At 35.5% G+C, this 26826-nt stretch overlaps 1 protein-coding gene across 3 annotated transcripts in view; it reads right to left on the bottom strand.

The window, feature by feature from the left end:
• The window catches only part of LOC110108239 (V-type proton ATPase subunit a1), a 111647-nt gene extending 85679 nt beyond the window's left edge, over positions 1–25968 (bottom strand). For all 3 annotated transcript variants that reach the window (XM_028697919.1, XM_020838797.2, XM_028697916.1), the window contains exons 1-2: positions 25624–25968; positions 12769–12813 (exon numbers count right to left, since the gene is read on the bottom strand). In XM_028697919.1, coding sequence (XP_028553752.1) covers positions 12769–12813; positions 25624–25764 — 186 coding nt within the window. In that variant the 5' untranslated portion in view covers positions 25765–25968. The remainder of the gene's footprint in view (positions 1–12768; positions 12814–25623) is intronic.
• Positions 25969–26826: the final 858 nt, after the last annotated feature.

The raw sequence follows: 26826 nt of genomic DNA, 5'->3' as shown, positions 1-26826 counted from the left end.
GACCAATTTGATCCCTCAACTCTTTTAAATAAGACCATTTTAGTCCTAACTTCTAAACTAATGGATGTTGAACTTAATGGTGTTAAAAAATAGGGGTATTTTAGTAATTTTAAATTAAACTATTTATTAGATTATTTTTTGAATAACTAAATCTTTTAAAAAAAATTATTAATCACTTGTTTAAGAAGAGAAAATAATAATATTTTTAGTTATAATTTTAAAAAATTTAGTCATATATTATTTATTTAACTTACCTAATAACATCTTAGGGATAGTAACTAGCTTAATTATTTAATTACTATTATAAATATTAATAACTTAAATAATTATATAACTACTATTATTATAGAGTTATTTTCTGCTAAATGAGTCATTACTTTACAAGCTTGCAACCCAAGGGACTTTTCACTATAAACAAGAACCCCTAGTGCCTCTCTCTCTCTCTCTCTCTCTCTCTCTCTCTCTCTCTCTCTCTCTCTCTCTATCTGTGTTATAAACACTTCACAATAATGTTGATTATCAATCTGAAAGCAACTGTTCTATGATAATAAACATTCACAAATTAAAGTCATAAAAATGACGCTGTGTAACCTCCGCCCAAACTACTAAAAGTGCCTGAGAAAAATTTATCCAATATTAAAATATTACGGTACTCAATAGCATAGACAATCATAATAGCAAACAAGCTATACAGTAATACAATAATTTAACACCCATCGATGACAAGTTGTTAGACATAATTTTGAGGAAAATACCTATAAATTATAGCAAATGAATTTTTGATGAAAAAAAGTGGAAGACAGCATCCTTTAGCAACCTATTAGTATTATTGATATATCATAAAAAATTATCTTGATCGCGCACGAATCTCGAGGCAAAATCAAACTGGAAAATTCTAAAATTAAATCCGGGATTACCTGAACTCCGATTTCAACAAACTTACAGTCAAACTGAGTGTCTCGGAAATACGAACCCAAGGACACCAAATTGAACTCAATCTGAGCCCAAATGAGTCCAAATTAAGGATCCGAAGCACTGTTGGAAAGTTCGAACCATAATTTGAGTTACCAAACAATATCCAAACATGACGTTCATATAGTTAAATCGAGCGGCTCAACGAAACGAATCCAACGAGCCCAAGATCGCCGAATTCCGATATCATTAAGACCTTCAAATGTCTGACGAATGATACACGATTAAGGGATTCAATATCAGTCGTCCATCCGAATCACTCCATCTTTGCCCCTGATCCTCCTCCTATTTACGGGTCATGTCATCCTCAAAAAACTATAAATAGCCCCTCATTTCTCTTAAGAGGGGACCCAAGGAAGAAGAAGAAGAAGAAGAGAAGAAGCAAGAAGAAGAAGAAGAACAGAAGGATAAGAGGGAAGAAACTCCTCGACCACCATCAGAATTCTGCCCGACGCCCGAGTGACGCCGGAGTTCTGCCCGACGCAAGAGTGACGTCGGAATTCTGCCCGATGCCCAAGAGACACCGGAATTCTACCCAAGTGACGCCGGAATTCTGCCCGACACCCGAGTGATGCCGGAATTCTGCCCGATGCCCAAGTGTCGCCGTAATTCTACCCAAGTGACATCAGAATTCTGCCCGACGCCCATGTGGCACCAGAAATTTGCCCGACGCCCACGTGGCACCAGAAATCTGCACGACGCCCAAGTGACGTCATAATTCTAAGGGATTCTGAATTCAGCTCGTATACACAACTTGTTTGTAATTGGATTTCAATCCGGAAGTAAAGCATTGTAATCTGATCGTCCTAAATTTTTAAGGACGAGTCAGCCTCTTAAGCCTCAAACAAACACTAGTGGAATTATTTCAATTGGGTGTGGCACCGTGGTTTTTTCCCTTTCCAGGATTTCAATTGGGTGTGGAATTATTTCTCCTCTGTTTGTGTGCTAGATATACGTACAACGCTGAGACGGAAATTTTCTAACTTTATCACCGAGTATATTCTAGCCCGTAACAGTTTGGCGCCGTCTATAGGAATGATTATCCCACAACTCCAAGCATTGCTACGATGGTCAACAGACGCAGCAGTCGTATCGTTGGAGCTTCTCACTCCAACTCCCACCAGTCCAGAAATCAGTCTATGAATCATAGATGTCTGATATCTGCCTCTTTCTACCCTGGGGGGCAAAATGCCGTTGGAGAAGGAACCTCGGGACCTTCCATAGAAGAGAGAATCTGAAAAAATGAAAGAATCTCAGAACGAGATCCTTCAACTCCTACGAGAGACTCGGCAGCCAACATTACCACAGCGGGAGGAGGTTCTTCTTGCTCGAGCTCCACCACTGGCAGAAGATGTTCAACTCAAACATCTTCAAGCGGAGATTCATCTTCCTCCACCAAGAAGACATCCGCAGTCATGCCAGGATAACGAACTTGCTGATACAGCAAGTTCTAGCCATCCTTCTCCCACAACTCGACAACCTTGCATTCGTCCAGATCTCCCAGAAGACATAGCCCAACCACACGTTGTTGAGCTCCCTCGCAATGCCCTATGTCATGAACTGTGAAAATTGGTACGAGAAGAGTTCCCCAGAGGAGATGTGAGGCAAACTCTTCGACAGTGGAACTTTTAGGAGTCATCACCTTTAACTGAAGCCATTCTTCAGCACCCCATTCCGGTTGGCTTCAAACTACCAAGCATTGAGTCCTAGAAAGGGACGTCCGACCTATACGAGCATATCGACCACTATAGAACCATCATGCATATTCAGCGAGCCTTAGACGCACTCCTTTGCCAGGTTTTTCCTTCCACCCTTAAAGGATAGGCTCGAACATGGTTCTATTCGTTTCCATCTGAAACGATCCCTTCATTCGTCAAATTGGCCAAAGTGTTTATCGAATAGTTCATAGCCAATCGAAGAATTGCTAAGAATTCTTCCCACCTCTCCGGGATCCGTCAAAATGAGGGAGAATCATTGAAGGAATATTTTCAGCAGTTTTCCACCGAAGCTCGACAGATTCTAGGAGTAGACCCTAAATTGCTCAGAGGGGTCTTTCTTAGAGGCCTTTGTCCTGGCCCATTCTATTCAGCACTCATGCGTGACACTGTTCATTCATATGTCGATCTGATCCATCATGTGGAGGCGCAAATTTCTATAGATGAAGCTATAAATATTCATAGAAAGCAGTTTGAGTAAACAAATGGAAAGCGCAAAGGTGCACCAGGGATGGATAATTCATCCTCACAATGAAAGAAGAAGGGAAAGAATAATCTACCTCCTAGACCTCCATTGCCATGACGGGAACCTCGACAGGAGGAGTATACCCCATTCAACACATCTCGAGTAAATGTATTAATGCCTATTCGAGATCAAGGTTTAAAATTGCGTAACTGCGCCTCGAGGCGGTTTTCGTCCGTGAGGCGAGGCGTAAGCCTCGAGGCGGTCTGAGGCGTAAGCCTCACGAACACAGAATTGCGTAAATGAAAAATTAAGGGTTTTAGCAGGAAAATAAAAATGTATTAATGGCTATTCGAGATTAAGATACAGTGAAATGACCGCATCCATTGAAGCCGAACACAGGAAATCAAGATCATTACTGTCACTTTCATCATAGTAATGGACAAACTACTAAAGCCTTTAGGCAATTCAAGGAGGAGATTGAAAGACTTATCCGCCAAGGCTATCTTCGACAGTTTATTCTGGATCCACCTACCTGAGAGGAAGCTCGTCCTGCTGGGGGAAAAATCAATAACAGAGACAACCGATGAATAATCGAATAGTAGTTGGTGAAATTGAGACAATCACAGGAGGCCCCGTACTATCTGATCAAGTATTTTTGGTTGTTGATGAAAATCCGACACCAAAGAAGGCTCGTATCGATCATTCTATCACATTTGATGACTCTGATCTGGAGGGAGTAAAAACCCTCATCAAGATCCGCTTGTTATTAATGTGGGGATAGGTGACCTGTGCTACAACGTCAAAAGAATTCTTGTGGACAATGGAAGCTCTATAGATATCATATTCTACTCCACTTTTATCAATATGGGTCTCTCAAGAGAAAAGCTTCAGCCCGCTGCAAGTCCTTTGTATAGATTTGATAATCGACCTGTACGAGCAGAAGGGATGATCAATCTCCCAGTTGTACATGGAGAATTTCCTCGATAGACTACACACTCCATTCAGTTCATTATTATAAAGTCAGAATCGGCTTACAACGCTACCATTGGGAGGTTGCTCCAGTCAATTTTTGGGATCGTCACCTCTATTCCTCACCTTAAGATGAAGTTCCTTACCCCGGCAGGAGTCAGTATAATATGTGGAGATCAACAAATAGCACAAACCTGCTATCTTAAGCAGGTTAAAATATGTCCAACAGTTACCCTGAGCATCGAGAACTTTAATCTCCGGAGCGAGGATATCCCCCATAGAGTTTCCCCTATAAAAGACCTCACAACTGTATCTATATCTGAAGAACATCCATCAAAGACTGTGCGGATTAAATCACTTCTCTCAGACAACGAGAAAAAAAATTCATAGATTTTCTACATGAAAATCATGATGTTTTTGCCTGGAGTTCGGCAGATATGCCAGGAATCGACCCCGAAGTGATAGTGCATTCCCTCAAAGTCAATCTGATGTGCAAACCGATCATCCAAAAGAAATGAAATTTGGCACCAAATCTTCAGCAAGCAATCGAGCAAGAAGTGGATAAGCTTTTGGAAGTCGGATTTATATGGGAGGTGCACTATCCTACTTGGCTGGCAAATGTTGTCATGGTTCGAAAGGGGAGTGAAGCTTGGAGAATGTGTATAGATTATACAGATCTCAACAAAACCTGCACAAAAGACAACTTTCCTCTTCCTCGTATTGACCAGTTAATCGATATCACCTATGGCATCAGATGTTGAGCTTTATGGATGCCTACTATGACTATAATCAAATAAAGATGAATCCTGCTGATGTAGAGGCGACAGCTTTTCAAACATACAAAGGGTTATACTGCTATCGGGTGATGCCCTTCGGGCTCAAAAATGCATGAGCAACTTATCAGTGCCTCATGAATAAGGTTTTCAAAAACTTTATTAGGCGTACTATTGAGGTGTACGTAGATGATATGTTGGTGAAAAGTCTTGAAAAATCTCAACATATCTCTGACTTAGAATAGTGCTTCTACTTATTGAGACGTTATAATATGCGACTCAACACCGCTAAATGTGCTTTTGGAGTTGCTTCTAAAAAGTTTTTGAGGTGTATGGCAACCCATAGAGGGATTGAAACTAATCCCGAGAAGATCAAGGCACTAAGGGATATGGTGCCACCAAAGAATATCAAAGATATCTAAAGGCTAAATAGGAGAATTGCAGCACTATCTCGTTTCCTGACACGTTCAGGAGACAAATATCTGACCTTCTTCAAAATACTTAGAGGTGCTCGTAACTCTGAATTCCAATGGACTGATAAAAGTCAAAAAGCCTTTGAACAGTTACAAAAATATTTGGCATCCCCTCCACTACTTTCTAAATCGATACCAAGAGAAAAAGTTGTATTTGTACATGGTTGTTTCTGCCCAAGCCATTAGTTCAGCCTTGGTACAAGAAGAAAATGTTATACAACGTCCCATCTATTATATCAGTAAAATTCTATCTGAAACAGAGAGATGATATCCTCTAGTAGATAAGACAGTAATGGTGTTAGTTTATTCCGCCAGAAAACTACGCCCTTACTTTCAAGCCCATTCAATTGGGGTTTACACAAATCTGTCACTGAAAAGTATCCTACAAAAGTCAGAAGCATCGGGTAGGCTCGTCAAGTGGTATGTAGAGTTGGGAGAATTTGACATTCCTACTTACCTAGGCCCGATATTAAATCTCAAGCACTTGCAGATTTCGTAATTGAATGCACCGTCCCAGTATCCAATGTTCCACCAAGTGCTTTGCCTTCTCCTCCATGCTGGGGCTGGAATTCTGTTGATCTCTCCACAGAAAGTTATCTTTGAGTATGGGCTCCAACTCAAGCTCCCGGCAAGAAACAATACAGCAGAATATGAGGCTCTTATTACTGGATTGAGACTAGAAAAATATTTTGAGGTGCAGAATTTAGTAGTCCACATTGATTCACAATTAGTCACCTCTCAGGTGCGGGAGTTTGATATCCACAATTCTCAATTGGACCAGTATTGCAGCATTGTGAAGTTACTCTTAAACAATATAAGAGAGAATCAGATCATACGTGTTCTCCGAGAGCAAAATACAAGAGCAAATGCTCTTTCCAAACTTGCAACATCAATAATGGGAGATGTTTATAAAAGAAAGTGTATCGATGAGATCTACTTTCTAAGTATTCAAGGTCCGTGGGTCATACAATCAATCAATGAACCAAGAGAGGTGTCTTGGATCAATCTCATCTTATCTTTTTTACATGTAGTACTACCTGAAGAGCCCATGGCTGCAACACGACCTCGGAGACAAGCAGCAAATATTACTATTATTGGCGACGAGTTGTGTAAACACGCCTTTACCGAACCTTATCTCAAGTGTCTCCCACCTTCAGAAGCTGATTACACACTCCGAAAAGTTCATTCAAAAGTTTGTGGAGAACATTTGGGAGGAAGAGCGTTGGCTTACAAGATCATGAGACAAGAATTTTATTGGCTTACAATGAAACATGACGCACTTGAGTTTACTCAAAAGTGTAAAAACTGTCAGTTGCATTCAAATCTCGTCCATATACTCGCTCTAGAGCTTGCTCACTTCAGAGCCCATAGCCTTTCGCCCAATAGGGAATTGATATAATGAGACCCTTCCCTATAGCCAGTGGACAATGAAAATTCATTATTCTGGTTGTAGATTACTTCACCAAATGGGTGGATGTAGAACCTTTGACGAAGATTATTGAAGCAAATGCCAAGCAGGTATTGTGGAAGAATATAGTCTGTCGCTTTGGCATTTCTACAAGAATCATCACTGACAATGAGACACAGTTTATTGGGAAGAACTTTATATCTTTTTGTAAGGATTTTCATATTCAGCTCATCCACACAGCAGTCGCCCATTCTCAAGCGAATGGGCAAACAGAGGTAACAAATTGAACATTTCTGAAAGGGCTGAAGACACACCTAGAAAAAGCTGGGGGGCAATGGGCTGAAGAACTCCCTCTTGGGCTTATCAGACCACTGCCAGAACTCCTATAGGAGAAACCTCGTATAACTTTTGTTTTGGTACAGAAACGATCAAATCGGTTGATATTGGAGTCCCAAGCAATAGGATTCAGACTTTTGAACTCAGTAATATCGAGGAGAGGCTCAGAACAAATTTAGATCTCCTCTTATAAGTAAGAAATAAAGCCTCACTTAGGACCCCTGCATACCACCAAAGGATTCCTCGTCACTACAATCAGAGGGTGAGAGCTCAACCTATCTCTATTGGGGATGAAGTTTTGTGAAGCATCGAAGTCGCTGGAAAAAGCTCTCAGTGTAACAAGCTCTCCCCCCTCTTGAAGGGTCATTATTTAGTGGCAGCTATCGTCATGCTTGGAACCTTCAAACTGAAGGATGTTAGTGGAAAAATCTCCTCCGAATTTGGAATATTGGCAACCTTCACAAGTACTATCAGTAGGAGTTGATAATACTATTTGTCTCGTATAACGTTATTGATAGTATTTGTCTTGTGTTATGTCCCTCCAATTATTTATACTTTATTTATTTCAAGTTTTATGATGACTTTTCGTACACCCCTTATGTGTTGATTGTGGGAGAACTCTTTTTCCATATCCCTAAGTTATACTAGAGAATTATTATACTGTCTTATATAATACAGTAATGTGATGTTCACTTAGTCGTGATACTATCTCTTCTCCTCAAACTCTTTTTTCTTAATTCGAGAAAAAACATAATCTACATTGTATCTCAATCACTGGACGATCAATCCCAGGGGGATTTGATCCGACCTCTTCCATATAGGTTAAAATCATCAAGCAAATGCTTTGATTAACAATATCGGATAGGTCAGGATATCCAAGGAGGATATCTCTCGCATTCACTTAAATAAAAAAGGCCACCAAAATATTTCTCATTGAAATAAAATTGAATCAATTTTATATGCATGTAAAAAAAGAGAAATATCAATAATTTCTTTATATATCACTGAACATCGAGTACATCATATGAAAGCATCAATATCAAACACACATAATCACTAGAAAGAAAATAAAGTCGTATAAAACAACATCAAAGCCATTCTACAGGATCTCAATATCATCCTCTTCCTCCTCCATGAAAAAAGCCTTCTACAACCCACTCTCTAATTCGTCACCACTAGAGTCTGAAGAAGGATCACCATAAGCCTGGCTAGGAGTCAACCCCTCGATCTCCGCTCCAGTCTTACGCTGCACTGCACGCACGCCCTTCATAAAACCTTTGATGAAGCCATCTTCCATACACTCAGCCTCCAAAGCCTTCACCTCCACATCATAAATGATTGCGAGCTTCCTGAACGTGATCCTCAACAATTATCTTGAAGTCAAAAGTTTTCTTAAATTCTTCTATGACTATAGACGACAACTGTTGGGTTTCCTTATCTGACAGCATACTCTGGAGTCTCTTATTCTCAATTTCAAAGATTTATTGAACTCTTATCTGTTGGTTAATCATCGCTTGTGCATCCACCAACTCTATAAGTAGGCGAACCATCTATTCATTCTGTGAGGAGGCTGAAGTTATCCTGTTTGTCAGCTCTGCTCTACACTCTGCCAACTGTTCCTCCATCTCCTTCATTTCCTTGTCTTTATCATCGTATTTCTTCTTATATTCTCCTTAGAGATATTTAACCTTTACAAATTCGTTGTTCAAGTCATTCAAAGTCTTGGTCATCTCAAGTTTGAAATTTGTGTGCTGCTCTAACTAAACAACAAAAATATAGTTATAAGAGATATATCTTTTGAAACAAATACAAAATGAGAGAAGGAAAGGTGAACTCACCAACTCCTCAGCTAGTCGACGGCCAACGCACTGATATTTCAAAACATCTTCTGGAATGATTGACTTGGATGGAGAGATATGAGGACCTTTGATAACGACTACTAAAATTGTATCCGTCTTCTTCTTCTTTAATGCCTGCAAATCTCCCTCATTCCCTCGTCGCTTAGAATGAATTTTTTAAGGTTGGGGAACTACCTCTAGAACTTTCACAGACTTCTTTAACATTTGGGCATGCGATCTTTCTGCTTGAGTAGATAGTCTCACCTTGAACAAATAATCCTCGTCTATATATGTGCTCAAATAACGAACCTCATAATGTAGGACGTCAATATCAGGAAGTTTGAGTATCTTCAAAAAATCTTCTACTCCAATATGAAGGGGAATGTGTAATTCCTTCAACTTTCTCCATTTTGCTTGAAGATTCCAGTCATTTTGCACAAAAAAGAAGTCGCTAATCCAACTTTTCGACGGGTCTCGAGTATGAATATCCAACCACTTGGATCTGAAAGAGATACAATCCTGCGTATCACTAATGAGACTCCCCATCTGAGAAAGACATTTTGAAGATAGCACCACTCCACGATCTCTGAAAAGTACGACAGACACATTATGATCGACATGACCCTATAAGAAAGTTGAGATAAACTCACTATGCATATTATCAAAATATCAATCAATTCAGGAGATGGTGAAAACTGTAGCCCCGCTCGCAAACTGAACTCATACTCTGTCTCATATCCCAGGGGAGGATAATGGGCACGATCAGATCTTCTCGATACCTTCATCACCAGATCATTAGGAAAGTGAATTTTTTTCCTAAAATAGATGAAAGAATCTTCAGTGATGGTGGAGATAACATCATCAGTCTTCGGCACCTTATGAGTCCTTATTAAACCCTCAGATCGGGCAACAGGGCGGTCTTCTTTGGGAGGATTTCTTGTGGACGTGTGATCACCCATTTCAACTCCTGTGCTAAAGAGGAGCGTTAAATTTGAGTAGGGAAAGTCACTTACGAAAGATAGCGGAAAGCCTCTAGAGTAGGAAGAAAAATGGGGGAAAGAAGGAAGATAAGGGGGAATCTCCAACTTCTGTACAAGAGGAGGGGCGCTGAGTTAAGTAGGAAAAGTCATCTACTAAGAAACAGTGGAAAGCCTCAACTGTCAAAAAGCCAGAAGGAGAAGAAGAGAATGTGCAGGTTTCTCCCTAGCCCTGAGGGGGGGTATTTATAATTTTTTTGTAGAGGAGAGAAGCTTCCAGAATTTTTTGGATTTTTTTGAATTTTTGAGATTTTTTTAGAATTTTTACGAGTTAAAAAAATGAAAAATGGCTCGCAGTTCGGGGAACCGCCAGCGGCTGGGCCCGAACCAGCACCCTGCCGCCAGCGGCGCAGGCCACAGTGCAGGCCAAGCAGGCCGGTGGCAGGCCAGCGTCATGCGGAGCCAGGCGGGCCGCGGGCTAGTTGCGGTGTGGGCCAGCGGGCCCGGTGTGCGGTTCTGCTCTGCCTGCGGCGGCGGCCAGCTTGGCTGCCCACTCAATTCCGGGTCCAATTTTCACCACAAAAAGACCAAATTAAATGTTTTTAGGGGTCCCCGAGACAATTTTTCGACGTTCCGGACTCAATTTTGACACTTTTAAAGCTATTTGAGGCTTCTGCATGCAAGATTGGATTTCAAATGACATTAAAAATTCTCCAAAGCCTGTGACACATATTTTCAGACTCCTGGAGATTTTTTGTCTGAAAATAGGGGGCAACTAATATATCATCAAAAGATTATCTTGATTGAGCACGAATCTCGAGGCAAAATCAAGCCGAAAACTTCTAAAATTAAATCCAGGGTCACTTGAACTCCAATTTCAGCAAACTTACTGTCAAACTAAGCGTCTCAGAAATACGAACCCAACGACACCAAATTTAACTCAATCCGAGCCCAACTGAATCCAAATCAAGGATCTGAAGTGTTGTTGGAAAGTTTGAACCATAATTTGAGTTACCAAACATGACGTGCTTATAGTCGAATTGAGCGGCTCGACGAGACGAATCCAACAAGCCAAAGATCGCCATATTCCGACATCATTAAGATTTTCAAATATCTGACGACGGTACACGATCAAGGGATTAAATATCGGTCGTCCATCCGAATCACTCCATCTTTGCTTGTGGGTCATGTCATCCTCAAAAAACTATAAATAGCCCCTCATTTTTCTTGAGAGGGGACCCAAGCAAGAAGAAGAAGAAGACAAGAAGCAAGAAGAAGAAGAGAATGATAGGAGGGAATAAACTCCTCCTTGACCACCGCCGGAATTCTACCCGATTGATGCCAGAATTCTGCCCGACGCCCGAGTGACGGTGGAATTCTGCCAGACGCCCAAGTGATGCTGGAATTATACCCATGTGATGCCGGAATTTTGCGCGACGCCCGAGTGACGCCGGAATTCTGCCCGACTCCCAAGTGACGCCGAAATTCTACCCAAGTGACGTCGGAATTCTGCCCGACGCCCAATTGACACCAGAATTCTGCCCGACGCCCAAGTGACGCCGGAACTCTGCCCGATGTCCAAGTGACATCGGAATTCTAAGTGATTCTGAATTCAGCTCGAATCATGGTTTAAAATTGCGCAATATGAGGCTCGCCTTGAGGCCCGCCATTGCACAATTCCAGTAAAAAACGCCTCTATGCTTATGCCTCGAGTTTTTTTTTATGAGGCTTGCGCCTCAACTTGGTTGAGTCCCGCCTCGCCTCATTGGCATAAGGCTTACGCCTCACACTATATATATTAAAACTTACATAAATCTTGAAGTAAATGCCTGACATTGGACTCTATAGGATAGGAGGAAGGGAGAGAGCAATTCATCATAATGATGGTTCAAATGAAGAATCCCTTAGTGATGACAGTGCTGATGACTTATGAGTTCTTATGTGATATGTCATTGCTATTTATTTTTGGAAATTTGAATTATATGTTAATGAAAAGAATACTGGGATTTGGGAAAGATAGAATTTTGAGTTGAACTATATTTCATGTTGTCTTATTATTGGGATATTATGATTTCACTTCATATCTTATGCTTTTTTATGTTTTATATTATTCACTCATTAGCATATAAAAAATTTATCATTTTACGTTTACGCAATCTTTTGATTTTGAGGCTTACGCTTCAAAACGCCTTGAGACTTACGCCTCGCCTCACGAATAAAAAATGCCTCAATACCCGAATACGCAATTTTAAACATTGGCTCGAATACACAACTTTTTTGTAATTGGATTTCAATCCGGAAGTGAAGCATTGTAATCTGATCGTCCTAAATTTTAAGAAAGAGTCAGCCTCTTGTACCTTAAACAAACACTAATGGAATTATTTCAACTGGGTGTGGCCCCATGATTTTTTTCCTTTCCAGGATTTTCCACGTAAAAATCCTAGTGTTATTATTTCTCTTCTGTTTGTGTGCTAGATATCCGTACAACATTGAGACAGAAATTTTCTAACTCTATCGCCGCATATATTCTAGTCCGCGACAATTATAGAACAAGATACTGAAGCTTTAGGTTCTAAATATACTTCAAAAATCCCTTTTTTACCAACCATAGAATGTTTGCAAGGACATTAAGAGAAAAAATAGCAACAACAAAATATTGCATCAATGCTTTATTGTACCAAACTCCAAGAATGAAACGGAGCAGGCGGGATATGACTTGAGTTAAATTGCAGTCTACTTTATAAAGACATTCTACTACAGCATCAGAGTAACTATTTTAAGAAAGGATAAAAATTTCTAAACAAATAGAGAGCAAAATAAAGGGCTATAGATGACGCATACCTGATTAACAAATGTTCGCTGAAAGGGACTCTTATCATCGTTTAACTGTCAATAGAGAGTATGGTAAGAGCACAACAAATACAGATTCACTAAGGGAATCAAGCAGAATAAGAGAAATTATGGAAAATGGAAAGATTTAAAATTTAAGCTAGCACTAGTAAGGTATTAAGTAGTTTAGCTCCCTTTCTGTTATGGCTCCTTCTATAATAGCAGACAAATAATATGTTGAAAAAAGTATCAAGCTAAAAATAGGATCTCATTAAACAGGAATACAAAGTTAAGAGCATCAAATACTAATTTATTTTGAGGTTTACAGCCAAGCATTAAACGTTCAGCATGACAACCAATCCGTGCCAGAAGAGATTTCCCCAGTCCAGAAGATGAGACAGTTTTACACTATTCTAGACTAAAAAACATCCATGGACACATACAGTCAAAGAAAATAGGATTTTACGAGATCAACTAATGAGGCTTTGTCCAGTTGCAAAAATAAAATGGTTGGCATAAGAACGATGCATGTCGAAGTAGACGAACTTCAATACAAGATGTGCCTTTTGGGAAGTTAGGACGAAGAAAGAAGGAAGACAAGACGCCTACGTTGCTCCCTACATGCATCAATAAAAATGAACCAGAAGCATGCGACAAAGGAGCCAATGGCATCCTCAAAGGACACAAAAGATAATATTTCTGAATAATATCAGTGTAGGCTACAATGCATCGTTTATTGAAATCTTGAACGTCATCAAGCTTATAGATAGCAACGGGAAACATGATTGTTGTGTCATAGTACGTGCATTACATCTTTGTGTTAGTCTTATACACAGTCTAAACCTTGAAAAGCTTTGAAGAGGTCTTTAGGTTAAGAAGTTGGTGTACCTGGCACTATAAGGATAGGTGATTGTAGCTCTACACACAACTATGTAAATTTGATACTCATGTCAGATCAAGACAAGTTGTATTGGCTACTCCGCCACATAAAAAAGCATCCTCCCTTAAGGAGGAATTTAATGGAATACTAAGCAAGGGTTCCCATAGACATGTTGTAGGCTAGTTAAATATAATTGTGTTCATCGCTCTATGGAAAGATGTATATACATGCACTATTTACTTGCTAGGTTTGAATCCTTAAATTTTTATATGGTGAATGAATGATAGTGCGTTCATGTGCCAATATAGTAGGGTAATCTTTATATTGGCATAAGATTGTTATACTCTCATTATTAATATTATATCACCACCATCATATATTGTGTAGAGAATTGGATGTTGTGTAGTTTGCTGTTAAATGTGCCAAGTGATCATATAACGTCTTTTTCCGTAGATCAATAATCATTATGCTCACTAATTTATTTACTCACATCACTTTAGCTTTGTCTCAACAACATATAGCCTACACTTATGAGTATTTGATTGGATTGCTCGTCTTCCATTGTCATATTGTGTGTGACTGAGTTGAAGAAGTTGTCTTGATTGATCAAATCATCATAAGTTTGAGCAACTACTTTCTGCTAAACATCAAAATGATAAGCAACACAAAAATTAACATTCAAAGAACAAGAGAAAATGAATAGACACATAACATCAGTTGTAAGAAGGTGACAAATGACCATTTACACAACTATAGAGTGATCGGTCAGAATTAATTTCCCTCACAAAAGACTTCTCTCCCTTGCATTTTATAATTTTGTCATCAACTCCCATGATCACCTTTGCTATGAAACATTTTAAAAATAATACACTAAATGTTAACAACAAAAGGTAAAGCCTACCTGTTGACCAGAAAAGGAACCATGCAACCTTTTTCTAAACCTTAAGCTAAGAACAAACCATGTCCTATAATTCAAGCTACAGATTTTTTTTAATTTATTAAACATTTAAATGTACTTTAAGGTTAAGCCATTTGGTTGACCAGAAAAGGAACCTTGCAACTTTTTTCTAAACCTTATGCTAAGAACAAATGATTTCCTACAATTCAAGCTTCAGATTTTCTTTCTTAAAGTAGCATCTTGGTACATCAAATCATAAAGAGATATCTTGTTATAAAGAAAAAAAAAAATTCTTACAAAAATTATATGGTAATTCTAGGAAAAAAACTTAACCACAGAATAATAATAATGGAAGGAGAAAAGGAGAAATATTAAAAATTAATAAGATAAAACATCCAAGAATTTTCATCAAATTAGATGCATTAATAATGGATATGTCTTAGTTGAAGACAGAGATATTAATACAACAATAACAACAAGCCTTTAGTCCACTATGTGGGGTCAGCTACATGAATCTTTTTTTTTTTTCCTATTGTGTCCGGTTAAGAGTCAAATTCTCAATTAAATCTAATAAGGAAAGTTCATTTCTAATATTTTCTAACCAAGTCTTTTTAGGTCTACCTCTACATTTCTTAACATAAGCCAAATTTAAAACATCTACTCTCCTATCGGGTCATCGGAAGGCCGTTGTTTTATGTGACCAAACCATCTAACGCGACTCTCTCTAATCTTATCTGCCACTGAAGCTACTCCAACATTTTCATGTATATGCTCGTTTCGTATCCTGTCTTTAAGAGTAAAGTCACTCATCCACCTAAGCATATCATATCCGCAACATTTATTTTAATATTATGCTTCACTTTGAATGGCCAACATTTTGCGCCATAAATCATTGTAGGTCTCATCACTATCTTATAGAATTTTCCCTTAAGTTTGGGGTGTACTTTTCTATCACACAACAAGCCCGATGAATTCCTGCACTTCAACAATCCAACTTGAATTATACTAATAATACCCCATCTATTTCACCATCACTTTGAACAAAAAATCCAAGAGATATCTAAAACGTGTACTTTTATTAATAACTAGATCGCCCAATGTCACAATCCCCCTACTAGATCTATTAGTACTAAAATTATACTCCATGTATTCATGTTTAGATCTACTCAAACAAAAATCTTTAGGCTCTAAGGTTGACCTCCATAATTCAAGTTTACTTTCAACTACATCTTTAATCTTATCAACAAGAAGAATATCATTAACAAAAGGCATACATCAGGGTACATCCTCTTGCAAATGTCTAATAAGAACATCCATGACTAAAGAAAAAAGATATGAGCTTAAGGTTGATCCTTAATGTAATCCAACGAAAATAGGAAAATACTTGTTCAAAGCACCTTGTGTTTGAACACAAGTAATATCTCCTGCATATATATCCTTAATGACCTGAATATAAGCTTTATTAACCCTTTTCTTTTCTAGAACTCTCTACAACACTTCTCTTGGAACTTTATTATATGATTTCTCTAAATCAATAAATATCATATGTAGATCCTTCTTATTTTCTTTATACTTCTCCATGAAACCTCTCAATAAATGTATAGCTTCCATAGTAAACCTACTCTGCCTGAATCCAAATTGATTTTGCGAAACATTAGTGTCACATTGTAATCTATGATCCATAACTCTATCCCATAGTTTTAAAGTATGACACATTAACTTAATTCCTCTATAATTTGCACAATCTTGTGCATCACTTTTACTCTTTAAATTAGGAATCAACACAATCATTATTTTCTCATCTAGCATGGTTTTAGTCTTCAAAATAATATTACAAAGTTTAGTAAGCCAAGAAATTCTTTCATCTCCTAAGCATTTCCACACCTTTATTGAAATATATCATTAGGTCTAATAGCTTTTCCACATTTAATTTTATTGTGCATCACCTTTATTTAGGATGCTAAGGTCACTAAAGTCAATTGAATTCTCACAATTTTCATTAAAAGGCTTAGCAAACTATCCATCCATCTTTGTTAAATATATTCTTCTAATAAAAATAGGGTTGCAAATAAATCGAGCATTCTATGAGCTACTCGTGACTTGACTCGATAAGAGCTCGTTCATGTTCATTTGATAAGGTAAACGAATGAGCTTGAACACTTTTGATAAATACTCAACAACTAAATAAACGAGCTTGAACATCTTAACGTTCAGTTTGTTAATGTTCATGAACATTATTGTTTAATGCTCATAAACAAGCTCGTTAAGAAGATCAAATAGAGCTCGAATAAGAAGATCAATTAGAACTATATTAAAGTTTTAAAAAATAAATATGGTAAAATTTAATGGATTAATAATTTATTTTTACTAATCCCATCTAAAATCATTTAATAATTAATTTTTACTTACCGCTTCTGCCTGAAATAACGAACAGTTCACTCTCGAAACAAATATAAAATTAATCATAGATCGTTTGTTTATGAATAAGCTCATTTAGTAGCTTGAAAACACTAATTAGATATGCTCATTAACGGTCTCATTTAATAGATCAAGAATACTCATTAGATATGTTCGTGAACGAGTTTGTTTGATAGTTAAAAAACTTCACTAGATATGTTCACGAACATGCTCGATGTAATTGTTTATTAGAAGGCTCGTTAAGGCTCATTTGTTAAGTTAATGTACATCTAGAAGTAGTGCTCTTTTATTGCTCGATAAGACTAATTTATTTTAAGCTCGATAAACACGAAATGAACCAAACATGAACACCCAATAATTTAAATGAACAAAGCTTGAACACAAACAAAAAAGCTTGAATAAAACTCGAACCGAACTTCAATAAGCTGATTATAAATGAACTCAAACATGAACACGCATATACTCGGCTCAGCTTGGTTCGTTTACTTCTCTAAATAAAAGCACTTTTTGACCTTCATCTTTAATGCATGTCACTTGAACTAAATCCTAATTACTCCTATCTATTTGTTTGGTTAACTTATACATATATTTTTCGCCCTTCTTACAATCTAATCTATTATATAAATCGCCAAAAGTCAAAATCCTAGCATCACGTATTACTTTCTTAGATTCCTTACAAGCCTCCTTATATCTTTCTAAATTTTCAGATTTTTTATATCTAAACTAATTTTTATGACAAAACTTCTAATTTTTTATATTTTCTTGCACATTTCGATTCCACCGCCAACTATTTTTATTATTTAAAGTTTCTTTTGATACTCCAAGTATATCCTTTCCAACATTCTTAATAACACTAGTTATATTTTCCTACATAGCATTAGCTTCCTCATACACAACAAGATCTTAAAATTTAGAATCTTACTCTCAAAAATATTTATATTAGTGTTCTTTAAATGCCCCTTCTAATCCTACAATAATATTTTGTTTTATTTTATATTTTAACCCTTCATCTTAAAGTTTAAAAATAATGAACGATGATGGGTATAAACTTTCACTAGGAATAACTTAACAATATTTATAATCTATTATTTTTATAAGAAAATAATCAATCTGAGTTTTAATATATCCATTCTTATAAGTGATGAGATTCTTATTTCTTTACTTAAATAAGGTATTAAAAATTATAAAATCATAAACTAGAGCAAAATCTAATATAGTCTTGATACTTTCATTAGTCACTCTAAACCCATAGTCATCATGAAAGCTTCTAAAATCATCTACCTCTCTACCAACATATATATTTAAATCTCCTCAAATAAAACTTTCTTCAAGATGTATATTTTATATTAATTTTTTTAAGTCATTCCAAAATTATAATTTTAAATACATCCAAACATACTTGAGGAGAATAAAGAGTTATAATATTAATAATCTTAATGTCAATAATAATCTTTAAAATTATAATTATATCTTCAATTTTATTAATTTTTATTATATTATCCTTCAAACTCTTATATATAATCACACCTATATTATTTTTAGTACGACTTTTAATTGAATACAATAGTTTAAATCTTAAATAATCAATCATCTTAGCCTTCTCTCCAACTAATTTAGTTTCTTGAATGCATAGAATATTTATCTTACTATAAATCATAATATCTATTAATTCCATTACTTTGCCTATAAGGAAACCTATATTACAAGATCTTATTCTAATTCTAGTTTTATGGACTAGCTTATTTGCTCATATTCGTCTATGATGTGAGAACCCTTGTCTATTTAACATTGCACTCGAACGCCGGCGTAATGACCCTTGCACACTTATCATTGTATTTAGGTCATATAGTGTGTTGCTTCCGTTAACACAATGTATTAAAAGATTTATATCATAATTATTCGACAAATTTTAAGCTGGTTGTCGACTACTTAACGTAACCCTCAACTTTTCTCATCCAGGACATGGGACCTAGCAATGACAGTGTTTAAGACAAATATATTAATGAAAAATAAAAATGCTTCTTTGAGAAATTACTAAATGAGAGCTTTGCCGAAGAAATTATTTTGGATGAACATAAAGAACAATAAAATGAAATCTATTATAGATTGATATAAAAAAATTGAAGTAAAGTTAGATTTTAAAAGCCAATAAAGATATTACCTTAGGTCCATATAATATATTTATTGAGATTTCGAGAATCAAAAAAGATATTGGGGTAATTTAATTAATAATTCAATTTAATAAAATTTTGAAAATTCAGAGAATATCAAATGATTGGAGAAGCAAAATTTGAAACAAATATTTAAGAACAAATGTGATTTTTAATATTGTGCAGCAACAAAAGAAACAATCTTATGCTATGGGAGAGAATAATGTAAGTTTAGCATAGAAAAATTACATTTATTTAGGAGAAACAAGTTTCATGCTAGATAAATATCTTATATAAGTGATTTTTGTGTTAAGATAATTAATAAAGTATATAGAACAAAAATGGATCTTCATATAATTTTTATATATCTTGAGAAGAAATATGATCGAATACAACATGAATTGATTTGTATGCTTTAATGTAGAAACATATATGCCAAAGATATGATTGTGTCATTAAAGATATGAATGATAAAAAACTGACTAGTATTACAAGTAGTTGTGTAGTAACCTATGAGTTTTCAATTAGCATAGGTTTATATCTATGTAAAAAAATGAGTCCATATATTTTTGCATTGATCATAGAAATGTTTATAAGGATTCTTAAAGTGGGGTGATTAATGTTCAATTTTAACAAATGATATATCCATTGAAATAAATAAAAAACTTAAAACAATGGAAAAAATATTTTAAAGTTAGAGGCCTTAAAATTAGTAGAATAAATATTAAGTATATAACTTTATTCAAAAAAAAGCTTGAGGTGATTGCCTCAAGGAACACCTCACCACGAGGTATGTAGTAAGCATCACGAGTACCTAGTAAGCATCATGAGGCATCCAGTTTCTTTTTGGATATTTTTTATTTTTATTTAAATATTATTTATTTTCTTTTTAGTAGATTTTCTTTTTTTTCCTAAATATTTTAGTTTTCTTTTGAATTTTTTTTTTATTTTCTTTGTTAATTATTTTTTTAATTTTTTACTTGATTTTTCTTTTCCTTTTATTTTAAGTGATTTTTTTTTTTCTTTATGGTTTAGATTTTTCATTTTCTTTTTAACTATTTATTAATGATTTAAGACATCTTTATAAATTATCATTAATTTTTTATTTTTTATTTATTCTAGTTTGAGGCTTACGCCTCGATCCATCTTGAGGCATATCCTTCCCTAGATAAAGCAAAATGTTTTAGTTCCTAATCTCTCCTTTTTAAACCTTGGTGTACATATATATATATCATATTGGGTGGATGAAGTTACAATTATCATTCAATTATATAAAAAAAATAAAATAAAATATAAGTGTGGTGGGTGTAAGTATCTCAAAATCTATTATACTAGATAATAAAGATATAGACAAGGATATGATGTAGAAAATCAAATGAATGATACAAAAAGTCATGCAAAAAGAATTACAAGTCGAAGCCACAACTAAAACCAAGTAAGAGGCCCATTAACATAAGCCTTAGTAAGGCCCAAGGAAAAGCCTACTTAGGGGGGCAAGTGAGCCAAGTCGGCTCGCAAGTTGGGTCGAGCTCGACTCGTTTATGGGCTCGCGAGCACGCTCTGAATTATTTTAAGATTTTTGAAATAAAGTAATTAATATTTTTATTAAATTAAACGTAAAAAAAGATTGGTTATGTATTTCAATAATAAAAAAAAAGTTAAAGCTGCACTTTTCTTTTCAAGATGCTATTTGTGCATTAAATGATGCTTTATGAAAGCTGCAGCATAGAGAAACCTGGCCAGGTCAATTGATTACTTTAGCGAAAGACAGCCTACCAGTGCAGTGTGCAACGGTCCCAAATAAGAATATAACTTTAAATATAAAGCTACTAACTATTCCCAAAAATGTTAAAACCTACTGTAGTCTCGTTTTCAAAAAAGAAAAAAGAAAAAAAATCGAAAGCTGTCGCCCGATGCTGCGCCGGGGCTCGGACTCGTTTATAAAGTGGAACAAGCTCTATCGAACTCAGCTTCAAACCTTTTTGAGCTAAACTTGAGCTCGAGCTGAGTTCGATTTAACTTCCAACTGACAAGCTGACTTGATAGTGTCAAAACGATCTGAAACTACGACCGTTACACCCCTAGAGCCTACTCCATGATTGTTAAAATTATAGATTAATTCTTTATTGTTGCACTTTCTCATTTCACTCAAACATTTAGCAGCACCTGAAGAGCTTGGAAAGCAATTTAATTTAATCTCCATTAGTTGGCCTCAATTTGAATGACGCCTCATCTCAACATTTCTTACCCATTTAATTTACTACTTTAATTGAAATAAAGATAGTCCAAAGTCCATTAATGCAATGTATAAAACTTTGGCACTAAAGAATTTACTCTTTGAGTGCAAATAAAGAAATTATGAAATTTCCTCTTACTAGTTTTAGTGTTGGACCTATGTGGCCAATCTTAATAGTTGAATTGGTAGTTATGTTTTATGCTATTTTTTTACCCTCAAAAATATTATCAAATCTTTCTAGCAACTTCCTCTAATTCACTATCCACCTCCCAAGATCAATAACTAAGCTTCAAACCCAAGTCCATCAAGACAACATGAACCCCTCACTTTGAAGCTATTGGGAAAGACTACTGCACCCACACCAGTCCAATGTGCAATGGGCGCGCGATATAGAACGCATGCGCAGTGCGAACGCAAAGAAAACTGTGCGATATTTGTCCAATGCAGGACAATAGCACATGAAGCAAGGCGCAAATAGCAACACACAATTTTTTTAACAATATAAAAATTCAAATATCAATTTATTAATTTTTTAAGGTTATATATTAATATCACAATTAATTATTAATTAATAAACATAAATAATAAAATATCTAAAAAAAAAAAACTCTAAAGATTTAACTATTTGTAATTTTAAACTTGCCATCTTTTCTATTTATCATGATTTAGGTCTAAATTTTATTGCTTAAATATCCGCTCATATTTATTTGATAGAAGTTTTTATAGGATTAAAATTTGTTTCTATTTTTTTCTATCTTTTGCAAACATATTTATTTTTATATTTTGCTTCAAAACCATCCATGTGCAATTTATATGATTTTTGGTATATAAATAAATTGCGTCATGGAAAAATGCGTGCGTCGGTTGGTATAATCACTTACTCCAGGAATTACACCGTGGTGTGCCATTCGTTGTTAACAATAGCTAGACTTGTTCTCCAATCCCCTCAATAAGCTCTTAAACCTCATGAAATTCCACCCAAAGCTTAAAATATGAACTCCATACCCTAACCTAGACCTCCATATTCATTCCCTTCATTAATTAAACCTTGTAAATCTCATTTCTTAAAGTGATACAACAACAATAACAACATCAAGCCTTTGTCCCACTACGCGTGGTCGGCCACATGAATTCTTTTTATCCATTATGTCCTGTTAAAAGTCAAATTCTCATTTAAATCTAATAAAGAAAAATAATTTTTAATATTTTCTAACAAGTCTTTTTAGGTCTACCTCTACCTTTCTTAACATAATTCAAATCTAATACCTCTACTTTCCTAACTAGGTCATCTGAAGGCCACTATTTTGTGTGACCAAACAATCTAAGGCGACTCTCTCTAATCTTATCTTGCACTGGCGCTACTCCGACCTTTTCATGTATATGCTCATTTTGTATCCTATCTCTAAGGATAAAGCCACTCGCCCACCTGAGCATCCTTATCTCTGCAACACTTAACTTAGTATTATGCTTCTCTTTTAATGACCAACATTTCATATCCTATCATTTCATAAAGTGATAAATAAAACAAAGTCAAACTAGTCCAAACTCAGCTAGTCTTGATTCTCCCACCAGCACACCCCTCTAATGACCTAACAAATCTACCATAAAACCTAGATAATATTTTCACATCTTAAAATAATTATCGATAGCCATTTTAAATCTCCAATTCAACAATAAAACCTCCCACCACATTAATATAACTTTTAGAGTTAAGGATTGACAGTTATAATGGATACATAGCTTGGAAGTTTTTATAAGAAGAGGATAACCTAAAGGCTTAAAATTAAATTTTATAAAACTGCAATTAGACTATCGATATTATATTAATTTAAATGTTGGCTGAAAACAATCATTGATATCTAAGTTTAGCATGATAAAAATGAGAATATAAAGATGATATGTCGCAAAATAAGGTGGAATAAACTGAAAAATGATTATATTAAAATAATATCCGTTGAAAATAAGGTGATTCAAAATACATTTCGGTATTTTGAATATGTAAATCAAAAAAGTAGAAAATGCACCCCTAAGGCAAGTTGATAAGATTACTATTAGAGAATTAGAAAAAAAAAGGGACATGACAGTTGAGAATTATGTATTCCAATCCAATCAAACATTTTTTAATAAGTTAGTAACCATCCCAATATAAGATCAAGAATTTCTTTGTAAAGTTTAGTCTCAAATACAAATAATCACCAAAACCAAAAAAAAGAAAATAATAAAAATTAAGTTCTCTATGCAAAAGTTCATAAGTTACAAATATATAGAAAAACGGAAGTCTGCGATGATTGAAAACTAATTATTAAATTAATTAGTATAAGGTCGTACTCTTTTTTCCATAAAAGTGGCACCTTTTAAGCATCTTGCTGAAGTACACTTCTAGTTGTGTTCTTGACTATTTATGATCTATTTTAGAAACTACAGAAAACTTGAATAAATTATCACTTAAGTCTCAAATATATTTTTTTGACATAGAAGTATGTTTTTTGGAAAAGCCATTCAAAAGGTAGGTGACTCCTTTTATGGTTGTATGTGAAAGACACATAATATTAAAAAAAAATTACTCTTTATTAGTCAAGATCTATATGTAATATTTAATTCAATAAATTTCAAATTTCTCTCAATAATCTAATAACATACACAGAAAAAAAAAAAGAATAAAAGAAAAAAGAAAATAAAAATATTCTAAAACAGTTTTATTTTCAAAGACATAAATTTCTATTTTCTATCTTCTTTCTGATATTTGCAGCAAGACCAAGCATTTTTTACCTTGAATTGCAAGAACTGTCTCTTTCTTCCTCTTTTGAAAGTTAAAACTAATCAACATCATGTTTATGTTCAACTAATCATCGCAACAATTAGGGTCTTCTCATTCTGGAATTACAGTAGAAGAGTTTAACCTTGATCCTAACTTAAGACTGCTAATGAAGTCAAATAGTCAATCACCTAGGCTTCTCCAGACACCTAATCAGGAAGTTCTTAAAACTTCTTATTGCAAAGAAATTAATTTCAATTATGCTTTGCCAACCCCATACAAATTAAAAGACTGCATTAAATAAGCATTAAATTTCTCCCTTGGGGGTTTTATAACACCTTTTAATCATTCCTTGATGACAATTAATGTCTTAAAATCCTAAACAAGATTAGAATAATTCCTCAGTTTCTTGTCATGAAATTACTGCTTTCTATGCACAAGCCATTTTCATATGCTCGAAAAAAAATGGTTTGGAACATCCTTGTTTAGTACCAAATCATAGCAATGGGTGACAGCAATTTCGGCATTAGCATTCTAACCTCAGCCATATCCAAACATATTACTAAATTATGATTTCAAACTCTCAGAATTTACCATTGGCAAGCATTTATGTCGACACTTGCATGTTGACATCACGATCAACATGCAAGTCGTCTATCTTTCTCCAAACTCAAATATAATTCTTTATCATGATGCTATTCAAGTTAATTAGTAAAATCAGTCTTGCAGATCAATAAGAAACTGATTTTTCACTAAGTATGAGTTCCATTACTGATTCCTTCACAAATTGGCCCCTTTATCCTCTCGTAACACCCAAGCCAAATTATCCAACAAGTTGCTTATTATAAAAGCATACCTTATGATAAGAAACATCATCATAAATTTTACATTTCTTTCTTTTCTTAAGAAAAAAAAAAAAAGATACCCTTTTGTATTTCAACTTCATGTAAATATGAATGATGGATGCATAGCCCAATCTGATGACATAGGTAAATCAACGGATCTGATGAATCCCAATTAAACCCAAACCCAACAATTTCCTGATTCTGATACTAAAACTCAGTGTGCCTCAGCGATAATATTACCGAAAAAACAGGCATACCACCAAACAATGGACTTTAGTTTCTTCTAAAAATTCAATCAGAACTCCACCTTCAATCAAATACAGCTACTCATGCCCCCGAGGTACCCATTCCAAAAAAAAAATCCAGATTTAAGCAAAATCACGTCAGTTTCGATTAATAAAGGACCCAAACGAGCTACTTGTCCGTGCTGATATGTCACCGCTAATTTCTCAAAAATCAGTTCACATGCGAAAATGCAGAGCAGTTTCCAAATTACACATATAGATCTTGTAGGAAAAAAAAAAACTGAAGCCAGAGGTTACGATCGATCTAAGAAAATAAAAAATCATAGATAGAAAAATTAATCTAAATCCGTAATGCCGCACTCATCGGATCTCTCAACTAGAGATCAGACCGATGGTTTCCGGAAAACGGATCAGATCTGCGTGAAAAAAAAAATCCTTACATCTCTGAATTGGACGAGGCCGAGTTCGCCGAGATAGGTGATAGCCCTGTGCGCAGACTCCACTGGGATTATGAGCTGCACGAAGCTCATCTTCTCCGAGCGGAGGAAATCCATCGCAGGCAACTCGTTGCAGAACCTCATCGCCGCTCAACCAAAGCGGCCGTGGCGAAGAAATCTCGAAAAAATCATACGAATTTCAGATCTTAGAAGAAACTAGGCTGACCGCTGTCGCGGTGGTCGGTCGCTCTTCAACTGCCATTTGAAGCGGAAAGTTCCGTTCTCTCCCAAAGAGAGCGCTGGAAGTAGGGGTGTTTTCTGGGTCAACCGAATTCTACCCCTTTTTGCAGATGGGTCTTTTTTCCGAATATGAACTCAACTCAGCATAACCCAAATGACCAGAAAACTTTTGAAATTTGATTTTTTTTATTAAATATAAAATATAAAAAGTGACTCTCATTTTGCTCCCATAGCAAGGCATAGAAGCTCTTACAAAACCTCTCTTCCACCAACCCAATGCAGCAGAATGCCAACGTCCTTTCTCACCCTCCTAGTGACAGCAGAGTACTTATGTCCTTTTTTACCCTACTAGAGATGGCAGATTACCGATGTCATTTTTCACTCTCCTGGTGACGACAAAGTACCAACATCCTTTTCCACCCTCCTGTTGACAGCAGAGTACTAACGTTCTTTTTCACCCTTTTAGCGATGGTAGTACACCTGTTGCAAATCTATTTTCATGACTTATGTTTTGATGATTGACAAACACTATTGATTCTCTTGGACTGTCTGTTACTTCACATTTTCAGGAATCAAAGATCGGACGAACAAACGAAGCCAGTTCAAGATTGCATTCAAAAAGAGCTATATTATTATAGGGTGGTGGCATAAAAGAAAAACTAAAAAAAAATTATATAGATTTCATTCATTATTAATAAAATGCATGGTCAAGCAAATAAATCAATCGGTGTTTATGGATGTCTACAGGTCAGATGTAACGCAAACTCTACTAGTGCACTTAAACAACTGTGATTGAATATTAGAAAGCTCCTTGGTGAATAATTTATTCCATTCATTCCTTGTATTCCTAAAAAACAGTTGAACATCCCGATGAAGATAGGTTAGAAAGTGCTCGAACATTTAACCATTCAACACATTAGAAGGGCAATCATGCATAATTATGCAATTAGTAAATAAATCACAAAA

Source organism: Dendrobium catenatum, unplaced genomic scaffold (assembly GCF_001605985.2).
Source record: "Dendrobium catenatum unplaced genomic scaffold, ASM160598v2 fragScaff_scaffold_118, whole genome shotgun sequence".
Lineage (NCBI taxonomy): Eukaryota > Viridiplantae > Streptophyta > Magnoliopsida > Asparagales > Orchidaceae > Dendrobium > Dendrobium catenatum.
This window is presented reverse-complemented; position numbering and strand designations above follow the sequence as displayed.